Source organism: Schistocerca piceifrons, chromosome 3 (assembly GCF_021461385.2).
Source record: "Schistocerca piceifrons isolate TAMUIC-IGC-003096 chromosome 3, iqSchPice1.1, whole genome shotgun sequence".
Lineage (NCBI taxonomy): Eukaryota > Metazoa > Arthropoda > Insecta > Orthoptera > Acrididae > Schistocerca > Schistocerca piceifrons.
The window spans coordinates 458198650-458211106 of record NC_060140.1 but is presented as its reverse complement, the minus strand read 5'-3'; the positions used below and the strand labels follow the sequence as shown (position 1 = coordinate 458211106).

Genomic DNA, 12457 nt, shown 5'->3' with positions numbered 1-12457 from the left:
TTGTGTGTCTTGTGAGAGCTGTCTGCTGTGCAGTTTGGCATCCGAACGGTGAAACTGAGGATATGAGGGACTCTCCTTTTTACGAAAAACTCGAAATATAGTAACAAAATATAGGATCCAGCCATAATAATAGACTAGAATTCACAGTGGATGTTCTCAAAGGCCGTGTGGTAAATTCTTTACACTTCTGAGAACTGAAAGAACAGGAAAAGTGTCATCCAAACATTTTAGAACATATACATTTATTTTTTTGTTTGAGAATATATAAATTTGTGAACAATACCTCGAACGCAGTAAATGGCTCCTTTTTATTTTATCCCTTACCTCTTGTTTTATTGGTAAGTGCCAGATAAGAATGAAAATTATTTTTCTCTGTAAATAAGTCTGATTTTTTCAACTATTGCAATGATTTTCATTGAAACACATTCATCTGTTCACGTTCTTATTTATGTATGGTGTGGATTTTTTTCTTTATAAAACGTAAATACAAATTTGGTTTCAGATATTTCATCTCTATTGTGGGAGAACACTAGAAGGAAAAATATCACGACCTTGTCTATCTTCACAGTTTGTCACGAAAATGAAGCAAACAACACAATAAACATTAAGACGACACGAAACTACAAACTTGATTTCTATAGTAGAATTAAGCTAGGCCAGCATACGTTAACGTGCGATATTAGCAGACGCCGCCACAGTCCCTTGTTTCTGCGCATGCGCAGTGTGCAGTATAATCGGATATTTAGAGCACACTCTGCACAGTCTATAGGTCACTGACGTCACAGACACAAGCATGTTGTGGCTGGTTGCTCCTTTATACGCAGGAAGCCAGGCGCACGCACTGAGGGTGGTCAACTTTGACAAGGAAGTCGCTCGTGTAAAACGGTTAACGGTACTGGAACTTTTTAGGTGCATATCACAGCACGGAAAGCCTAGAGGAAGTGCACAGGAAGCTTACTGCCAGCTTTCGACGACTGAGATGCGTCGAAGCACTGCAACGGGCCATATGGAAATATTATACTGACAGTACGCGCACTGTGTTGGATGTACTACAGTGACTGCAGAACCATGGTACCTGGATGGAGGTAGGACAGCACTGTGATAAGTAGGACACAGCAGAAATTCGGGCAGTGATTACAGGCAGAACGTAACAAAGAATTTTCTGGAGCAGAATACAGGAAGCTCGTTTGAGATCTCGAGTTGCCACGCGTCTTTTTTACCTGTGTCACCATGCCGCAGGGAACAGAGACTAACGTGGTCTAGGGTCAGAGTCAGCTGGGACACTTAGCAGCATTCTGCGGTGCTCAACGATGGGTCTCGTTTGTTTATGTGGTGATTTGAACGAAGCCGAAGTAGCTACAGACGACATGGTGGAAGGTCACAGGCAGCAGTGGTTCTGGAGCTCACAGTTCTCTAACTCCTGGAGTCGTGGTGTAGGAAGGTATTTTAAGAGACAGTCAAATGAAAAAATTGGCCAAGTGCAGGTACCACTCGTGCTGCGACGGTTCCGTATGAACTTAGTTATGTTTATAGATAGCACATCGCCCTCAGGAATCGAGAATATCGAAGATTTTTGCCTGTTGTCGGCGTCGTTACTGGCAAGGTAGAGGTTCTGGGGGCCCCAAGGCTTTTGAGAATGTTTTTCGTGTTACATAATTACAAGTTAACTACTTTCAGATTTTTCTCTTTTACTTTTACTGTAAAACCTTGCTTTTTGCCAATTTTCACGACTGTAGGCTAATCACAAGATTTTCATGAGTGAATTTGCGAGTATTGAAATATGTGACATAAATGGCTGTATCCTTTGAGTGCACTGACTCTGAAATTTAAATTTTTTTACATTGCCAAGGGACTATAGAGCTTAGTATGTGACATAAGTTTCGTACCTGTTCCTGAGAAAGATGGGTCTAAACAGGCGACAGGCGCACAGAGGGACAGACTGAGGGACAGACAACAAAGTGATCCTCTAAGGGTTCCATTTTCACCGACAGAGGCACGGAATCCTAAAGATGAGGCAGATGGGGAACAAGTAAGCAAACTGTTTATTATTTCAGAAGTAATCGCCTTATCTGTTCAGATTTTCATTCCACTGTGAGGCAAGACGGTCAGTGCCTTCATGGAAAAATGTTAGCGGTTGCCCAAGGAACCATGATTGTACCGAGCCGGGTGCGTCTTTGTCCGATGCATATCGACGGCCACAAATGCCTTTCTTCAGAGCTCGAGTAATATGAAATTCGCATGTAGAGATATCGGGATTCGGACTGTATGGGGGATCTGTAGGGGCTTCCCAGCGAAACTCCTGCTGCGTAACCAAAAAAACCTTGGCAACATGTGGGTGGGCCCACGTTGACCGTTTGTCTCGCAACAGAAAAAATGTATTTACAGCTATGTCGATTACTGTTGAAATAATAAACAATGTACTTAATTTTGCAGGCTCCGCACGTCACTCGGCACAAACGGAACCCTTATAGGATGACTTTGTTGTCCGTCTGTCTGTCGGTCCGACTGTTAAAAACTCTTTTTCTCAGTAACAGGTAGACATATCAAGTTGAAATATTTCCCAAATACTAATGTCTACGGTCCCTTTTCGGTGTAAAATATTTAAGTTTCTTAGTTAATGCAGTCAAATGATACGACTATTTGTGTCACATATTTTGTGTTCGCAAACTCACTGCTCAATACCTAGAGGGTACTTCCCGTTGACCTGGAATCTTGAAATTTGGCAAGAAGCAAGGTTTCACTGTACAACTAAAGGAAAAAAGAGGAAACTGTTAATTTGTAATTATCTCACACCAAAAAATATTGTTTATGATTTATCATCGGACTGTACCTCTGTCCATAGGCGTATCAAGTTTGAATTTATGTCACGTATTAAGATCTACAGTCTCTTGGCGGTGTAATACACGTAAGCTTCTAAGTCAATGGAATCAAAAGATACAACCATTTATATAAAATATTTTGATGCTCGCAAACTCATTCATCGAACCTCTATGGTGCTCCCCATTGGTCTAGAAACGTGAAATTTCGCAAGAAGCAGGGTAAAGGAAAACTATTAATCTGTAATTACGAGGGTGAGTCAAATGAAAACCTTAAATATTTTTAAAAATATTATTTATTGTGCAGAAGTGGTACCAAGCTGTATCACTTTCCAGTATAATCTCCCCCACGCTCAATGCAAGTCCTCCCGTGCTTATAAAGTGCATGAATTCCTTTAGAAAAAAAAAATTCTTTTGGTAGTCCGCACAACCACTCATGCACCACGTGCCGTATCTCTTCATAAGAATGGAACTTCTTTCCTCCCATTGCGTCTTTGAGTGGTCCAGACATACGGAAATCACTTGGGGCAAGGTCTGATGAGTATCGTGGATGAGGAAGACTCTCAATATGCAGGTCTGTAATTGTTGCAACTGTTGTACGGGCAGTGTGGGGCCTTGCATTGTCATGTTGCAAAAGGACACCTGCTGTCAGCAATCCACGTCGCTTTTATTTGATTGCAGGCCGCAGAGGATTTTTTTACGAGATCTGTGTTTGATGCACTGGTGACAGTGGTCCCTCTAGGCATGTACTGCTCCAAAATTACGCCTTTTTCGTCCCAAAAGAGCGTCAGCATAACCTTCCCTGCTGATGGTTCTGTTCGAAACTTCTTTAGTTTTGGTGATGAGGAAAGGCGCCATTCCTTGTTCGCTCTCTTCGTTTCTGGTTGGTGGAAGTGAACCCAGGTTTCGTCCCCAGTAACGATTCTTGCAAGGAAAGCGTCAAAAAACTCTTTCACAAGCATCAATACGTCGTTCTCTCATTTCAGGAGTCAGCTGCCGTGGCACCCATCTTGCAGACACTTTGTGTAGAGCACATCATGCACAATAATCTGTAAACATGCTGCAATGTCATTCAGTGTCACTCGGCGGTTTTTCTTCACTATGCTGCAATGTTCGGTGGAGTCACAATTCGTTGTGCCTTACCTGGATGAGGAGCATCTTCCACTGAACTCACACCATTTGCGAACTTCCTACTCCATTCCTAGACTTGCTGCTGTAACAAACATGCGTCACCGTACTGAACCTTGATTCATCGATGAATTTTAATAGGTTTCACACCTTCACTACGCAAAAACCGAACAACAGAACGCTGTTCTTCCCTGGTGCAAGTCGCAAGTGGTGCGGCCATCTTTATACTGATACTGCGACGGTATGTGTGCATCTGCACTATGCTGCCACCTACAGGCCATTCTGCACGCAGTTTGTAGCACGCTTACCAACTTACAGGATAACGGCGCGAAATTTCGATTTTTTATTACAAATTTAAGGTTTTCATTTGACTCACCCTCCTATACTACACTTTCATACCAGCATGAAGCTGGCAATCTTCGTTAACTGACAGATCATTTGTGTCAGACTTGGTAATAGGTTCCTCGAGGCTACATTCGGAGCACGATTGCCTCCATGTCATAAAAAATACAAGAGCTTATTCGTTCCTCTAACAATCACGTACTGATGTTGATGGTGGGCGTCTGTTCCAGCTGAATCAAAGTTTAATCCTGTAATAACCATTATGTGATAAACATCACCATGAACTTTGAACAGTTTCGGACTGCTGCTTCACAGAGCACACTTTCCATTTCCGTAAACGTAAATATTATTCATTTTTTTCATTATAAAAACAGGAATGTAACTTTTTATAAATCCATAGTTTTGGTAGCTGATAAACTTTGTTGAGGCTATTAATTGATATCTGATCTCCTTCGTGGCAGCGATCTCTGTAGCGCAGCCTTAGATACCCAATGATCTTCACATGCTGTAATCTTAAATAAAATGGCTTTTTATGCATTATGCTGCCCGATCACTTACTTCACTGACTACATGTCAGTTTCACATATTAGTATTGGAGTTGTAAAGTTCAGATTGTGTGACTGAAATTTGAGTTACGTGCTTTACCTTTTATTAGTGATTTGGAACCTCTATAGCAGGACAGCGTTAGTATTACAACCGTGTATACTTTTTTCCCTTTGCTGATTCACGTCTAGTATCAGTGAAGTTAAAGAACAAAATCTTATAAAATTACAAGAGTGGTATTTGTGAAGAATTGTAATTGGTGCATCCTAAAACACGCAAAGACTTAAATAATTAGAATTTCTGCAAATAGAATTTAAGACTCCTACTATATGAAGATTACCTTGACATAACCCGAGCTGTGAAGAAGCAGAAGGGTAATGAAGCCGGTGCCAAGCATCATGGTGCTCAGCCACAGGCTGCCGGGATAGCAACAGTACCTCACCTACCTGGCTACACTACAGGTGATCTCATATTGATCCAGTTGCAGAGTGGAGCAAGGCGTTAATGTTTCCTTGTTGGTTCAGCTGCAGCAGCAGGTACATTTGTTTTTATGAGAGGATTGCACTGCAGTTACATACTTTCAAGGTACATTTATTTTGAGAAATTTTGCCTGTTTATCCATGTCAGCTGAAAATTCTTATGTAGATGTTGGTGATCTCTTGCAACGGTTTCCTCAGAAGCACATAGTTTACCAAAAAAAAAATCTTAATTTACATTACTGTCACATGAAACCTTTGAACAACTCATGAACTGCAAATTAAAACTAGTGTTCTTCCTCCATTATCTTTTCTGGCTAGCATATTATACCGTTGTTCCAGTATTTTCATGATTTGTTAAACACTATAACAATTATTGATAGACCTTATTCAATTAAAGATAATTTGGTAGCAAACAACCGTCATATGCCAGAGCAGTGAAAATATTACAGTATCGAATTTTATGTGTGTGCTAGAGGAAGCATCAGTTACTAGAATAGTTCAGTTTCTCTTTGTCTTCAATGACAGTGATAGTGGGATGGAGTCGAATACTGAATTATTTTATCACCCCTTAATTTAAAAAATATGTCCATCTTTGATGAAGCAGCCTTAATATTGATATCGTTAAGGATCCTGCAGGATAGAGGACCACCTCGGCGGAAAAAATGGTTCAAATGGCTCTGAGCACTATGAGACTTAACTGCTAAGGTCATCAGTCCCCTATAACTTAGTACTACTTAAACTTCACTAACCTAAGGACATCACACACATCCATGCCCGAGACAGGATTCGAACCTGCGACCGTAGCGGTCGCGCTGTTCCAGACTGTAGCGCCTAGCACCGCTCGCCCACCTGTACCTCGGCAGATTCACAAATTTTATTTCATATTCCAGAATGAGATTTTCACTCTGCAGCGGAGTGTGCGCTGATATGAAACTTCCTGGCAGATTAAAACTGTGTGCCCGTCCTGAGTTCGAGTCACGGTCGGGCACACAGTTTTAATCTGCCAGGAAGTTTTATTTCATATTGTTTTGAGCCACAGCGGTTTCAGAATGGTCTAAGCAAGCAACCATAAATTGATTACGAAGAAATTCCTCGTCAGAGGATAGTGGGACTAAGTGTACCGCATTCATCATCAATCGTCATCAGTTACTGCAGATACACTGTTCTAGATATTTTCTGAGAATAGATCAATTTGAATTATTCTTTCAAGGCGTAGTAGTACGTAGTGTTTCTAAAATATCCACCCAACGTCGAAATACTTTATCTTCTAAACTGATGAAGATAGAAGCTTTGTGGTTAGTTTTAATTTACGCATACGCCTACAAAAAATTTTATTTTCCTAAGAACTATCTTATTTTACATTAACATATCACTGGCGTGTCTCCTTCTGCCTCAGTAGCTAATTGCTCAGCATAGATGGCTGCCATGTAGAGGGCCCGGCTTCGATTTTCGGTACTGCAAAGTATTTTTCCTTGGTGGCAGCACTGGTGCAGTGTGCACTAAGTCTTGTGACGCCAAATGAGGAGCTACTTGACCGAGAGGCAGCGGCTCCACGGTCTGGAAAGTCTGCAAAACGGCCGGGAGAGCGGCGTGCTGACCACATGCCGCTACATACCACATCAGCATAACGCCGCAAGGCAGAGGATGAGACAGTAGTCAGGCGATATCCATTGGACCTTCACTGCTTGGCTAGGAACCCCTTATCTTGTACATGGATGCACATACCATCTTTGTGTACTTCCTACATTTACGTTTAGGATCGAAGGTTTCGTTTATTTAGTGCAAATGTTCAATTTTCTCGTCCCATACTTTTGCGAGCCTATTTGGTATCACTGCATTCACTGCTCTTGCTATGCGGTATAGCATTTCACCAAAAGGTGCTGGAAGCGAATGCACATACACGGAGTCTTCCTCAAGCTCCCCCCACCACCACAACACAAAAAAATAAATAAATTCACGTACTGTGACATCAGGTGACATTGTAGGCCACTAGTGCAATGTTGAAATACGAGACCTGTACACCTCTTACGGACGATTCGTCATTGTGACCCCTCAATGTTAATAAATGCTCTTGAATTCATGCGGCATTACGATGTTGCTCCATCTTGTCGAAAAATGATATTTTTCACATATGTCCGCTCACTTAGCAGAGTGTTCAGCGCGTCTTAATGTCATACAGTGGGCCCTGATTCGATTCCCGACCCGCTCGGAGATTTTCTTATTTAGGGAACTGGACGTTGTCATCACCATTTCACCTTATCGACATACGTGTCGTCAACTGAAAAGACTTGCAACCCGGCGGCCGAACTTCTCCCATATTGGAACTCTCGGCCATCAATGCCATACGATCTTTCATATATCCCATATTTTCACAAAAAGTCAGATCTTCAACATACACAGGTATATGAGTTCTGTAAGAATCTTCTTCGCAAAAAACAACGTGGTGCAATTTTTTAATTGGGAAACTGCGAATCAGACATGAAGTTTTCAAGATTCTCACATGCGCTCAACTGCAGTATGCGGCTGCTGTGTTCTCCATACAGTTACGAAATGTCGGTTCACTTTTGCACTGAAATGGAATCTAACCTCATACTGAACACTAAACTGGCAGGAAATAATAGTCTTCAATCTACACGCACAGAATGAATTCACAAAAGTCTGCTCGTTTCTCACCTCCATCTGCTGGCATGACGAGTATTGTAGAATACATGCAAAATACTAAGAAATTCGCTCTACATATTGATCGACCAAACGGTGATAACCTGTGGATTGCCCCATATCTTAACAATTAGTGCCCTGAAAATGCTGACGCCATCGCCAAGTGCTTTGACCTGCAGGTGGTGCCGTGCCAGACTCTCGACTAAGATTACGCCACGAACCTGCAACTGAATTCAAACTGTTGATAAGGACAACGCAAAACGCTTTATTTTGCTGAGTTATCGCTATATGGACTCGACGACAATGGATAACGAATGGGTTAGCGATCTAGCTGCACCTGGGAGACCCAGACTGGTAACCACATGAACGGGAAACTTACAACAGACTCCACGGTAACTTCTGAGTTTCGATGCGTAAGTTAAAATTTGCTCCAGGTCTCTATCTTCAGTCATGTAGGAAATACACTATATACATCCATACATACAATGACGGAAGAAAAAGTCGCAGGACCAAAAATTAATTAATGTAGAGTAATGAAATTCCGGTAATACATTTGTTTAGGTAACGTATTTAAGTGATTAACATCACAAGATCACAAGGTAATGCAACCGAGAGATAAGCCATTACAATGTGAAAAGCTGTTACCTTAACAAGCGGTGTACCCGAAGAATGTTGAATGCAAGCATGCAAACCTGCATACCTTGTGTTGTACAGGTGGCGGATGTCAGTTGATGTGGTGGAGTTCCATGCCTGTTGCACGTGGTCAGCCAACACAGAGACGATTAATGCTGGTTGTGGATGACACTGGTTACAATAGCGGTGTATGGGCGAGCGTTACACCGTTGGAAAACACCCCTGGAATGCTGTTCGTGAATGGCAGGACGCGTAGAGAGCAACGTGCAAACTTGCTGTTAGGGAGAACGGGAAAATTACGAGAGTACTCCTGCTGTCATACGAAATCGCACCCCAGACACTTAACTAATGTTAGGCGCTAAATATCGCAGTAATAATCCATCTCATGTAATTGAAATTACTGAGAATTACGTTTTCTTACATTAAAAAAGAATGAAGGCTGTCATTTTTTCAAATGTATTGCATTGTGCGTGAAATATTGAGCATCATTGTCCCAAAGATTTAGTATTATTATTAAATTTATATTATCAGAGTAACCGAAAATACAAAATTTACATGTTGTACTTTTAAGTATATGTGAAGAATCAATTAGAAACTGCGAACAAGCACAAGACAATATAGTTATGATATTTAAGTGTGTATTTGAAAAATCTGTCGGTAAAATTTGGTTTAATAACCATATACAAAATATGGAATGTAATACCACTCATTTGTAAATAACAGTTTTGAAGTGTTGCTGGAGTGTAGCTAAACTATGACAACAACCAAATTATTCACAAATATCTGTGAATTCTATGAACAGCTCGCCTGCAATGAAAGAAAGCGCTGAAATACTATTTGAGTAATACGCTTTTGGAAACAATAAGAAGCAAACTTGACAACACACGTAAATATCACAAATAGAGCTCCTTCGTCATTCCGTCACTCAAGTCATAGGCATATGGGCTATTGATAAAATGTCTTAATATCTGATGCATAGGCAGGCAGAATATTTATCAACACAGTTTCACATTTATGTTTAGAGCTTTTCAGGGTAATTGTACAAAAGGCCTTAAGTATTAATAATGTAACACTTATTTCTGCTAATGGTTACAGCAGCATAAGGTGACTTTCAACGCTACAAACAATATTTGGCTAAAACCTGATCCACTTAAAATTCAAAAGAACATTGAATAGAAAAACAAATACGAAAACAATTTAAATATTCACACAAGTATACAAAAATAAGAACTTTGCAAGATGGTTCATAATCATAAAATCCGAGAAAATGATATACATTGCATTCATATTGAACCAATAATTACATTGAAAAATCTCCGACGTAACAACTGGCCATTCATCTGCTAACACTTCCCACTCAACACTACAAAATGACAAAGTAGCAAAGACTATTATTCAACTTATATGTCACATGGAAAAGAGTAATCACACTATTAACATTTGCTGCTGACAGTAAGTGGTGTAACAAGCATATCACACTGCACAGTTCTTGAAGAATACACAGCCATCTGACAAGGTTATAGTGACAACAGATGTTGCTGCTATGATAATAAGGAAACATTTGTTTTGAATTCTACATCAACACCATATGTACGGAGGCGGCGTATCTACGTGCTCCCTAGTATTAAAGGGGGGGAGGGAGGGGGAAGAGGAACAGTGGTATCAACAGGTTAGTAAGAACGGAAACAGCTGTGTGTACATATAGGCAACTCGTCAATGAAATGAATAACAAGACAGACTTCAAAATATGAGAGCGAGGCAGGGGAAAAGCAGTGTACTTCGAGAGTACGTGAGCTACAGACAGTTTACAAAACAAGCAAGCTTGGTACAGAAGCATACACCAGATAAATCATACATTATTACAGGAACGGGATATTCTCTCCAACGCAACTCACAAGATGTACTCTGGTTGCTATAAGCTTAAACTAGAACGAACAGAAAAAAAAAATTCTATCTGTAGTAACTGTGATGCACAACTCTTTTTAGTTTCCCTACTTAAAGTATATCATTCAGTTAGAGATTTCTCTTGAACGGTAATCTTTTCTCCTTATCATTTTCCATTTTGTAGCTGTATCTAAATGTTGACAATTGTCCAGACAATGGAATTACCCTGTTCTATTCGTAGATTTCGCAGGATAATACAGCTGTATTTAAATGTTGACAATTGCCCAGACAATGGAGTTACCCCGTTCTATTTGTAGATTTCCAGGATAATATCAAAAGACATCATTGGCCTTAAAGCAAACAAGAATTAATCAACTTGCTAACTCACGTCACTTTGGAAAGATGCGGAGAACAATTTGAAAGTTGGAAAGGTACAGCACTTTTTCCGAGTTACTTACAGGCGCAGTTACTGTTGCCACAGTTTTCAAATCTATTGTACGCATTTACAACAATATATCGCCTTCGTCGTAAGAATGCAACTGGGAAACGTAAGAAATGTTGAACATTTTCTTTATGCTCATTGACAAAACTTATGCTGTGAACCAGACATAAATTTCCACATACTCTCAACTATCTGTTGACATCAATAAACGTTAGAAAAGAAACTAGTTACACAGACCGCATGCTTGAAGTGAAATTCTCTTGATCACCGATATGCAGTTCATAGCTACCGATTTATATTCATCGGCTGAGAATTTTAAAATGTGTACTTCGCTGTTTTAATTGTAATTATTGGCTCGTTCAAGAGCATAATACTTGTTCACAATTCTAAATACTAATATTCAAACGCTAAATATGGCGTACGCCCAAGGTACTACTACGAATCACAAAAATCATGACTGTTTAGCAAATGAGTTAAAGCACCACCAAACGCTCCTATTTTTTCGTTGTACTCATGGTGCATCCGTTCGCTTGAGTAACATGACATCGCTCCCTATTTATGAGACAGCTGTACGGCATTGTTCCCTAGGCCTTCCCTAGCTTCGACTACCTTATTTCATCTCCTGTGTAGCTGCAGTGCGTAGTGCATTTTAATATTCGTCCATTTAGGATTAGGTAACGTTATCGTTACAAGGTTTCACTTAAAATAAAACACAGCGGCTATTACAATAATTAATCGTCACTTATTCTGCAACCAAAATTCTTTGCTCACATATTTGTACATAAAAGCTCACAGTTTCAGAAAAATGCTTATACTTTGTTAATATATGTTATTAAAGAGATCTTACTGTACCAGTGTATACATGCCGACTGACTCCACATTGAATAATAGTCACAGTTACGAAAGTTCGTACAAGTTCGGCCACCGTCTTCCTCTCTTGGAAAACACTTCGTCATTTACGTGTTTTATAAACTGCATACGATTCACTCTACAACTTACAGTACCTGAACAGGTAAGTATAAAGAGTTTTCCTTTCGTGCTTACTTAGTTTTCCAATAATTTTCCCATAAATAATTAGACTATATAAATAGTTTGCCATGTCGACTTGGCTCAAGTTTAGATGTGCTTGAAAGATGTTCACGTGAGATGGACCATCTCACAACACTAACTTACGCTACGAGGCGACAGTTGTCCTCTTACCTGCCATCCGATGTAAATAGTTTGCCACAAGGACTTCGCTCAAGAGCCGATTTGCCTGAAAAGTGTTCACCTGCAGGGTGGCAGGTGCACTCTTACCTGGTGTCCATCCGAGGCTAATGATACCTGGGTTGTTCTCAGCGCTACGAGGGTTAAACAGAAACATTTGTTGGTGCTTCAACTCGCTACTAGCTTATAATTGAGGGACTCAATACGAGTCCCCAACAGGGATATAAATGACTGAAGATAAACGGCTGGTTTGATTGGGAAACTTCACAATGTCTATGGTATATTCAAAATGTCTTTCATAGTTCTAATGTAATTTCGTAATTCAA

The 12457-nt window shown here is 40.3% G+C and overlaps 1 protein-coding gene across 3 annotated transcripts in view; it reads right to left on the bottom strand.

The window, feature by feature from the left end:
• Positions 1-5290, bottom strand: part of LOC124789342 (acetylcholinesterase-like) — a 137105-nt gene extending 131815 nt beyond the window's left edge. For all 3 annotated transcript variants that reach the window (XM_047256663.1, XM_047256664.1, XM_047256666.1), the window contains exon 1: positions 5170-5290. In XM_047256663.1, the coding sequence (XP_047112619.1) occupies positions 5170-5229 (60 nt within the window). In that variant the 5' untranslated portion in view covers positions 5230-5290. The remainder of the gene's footprint in view (positions 1-5169) is intronic.
• Positions 5291-12457: the final 7167 nt, after the last annotated feature.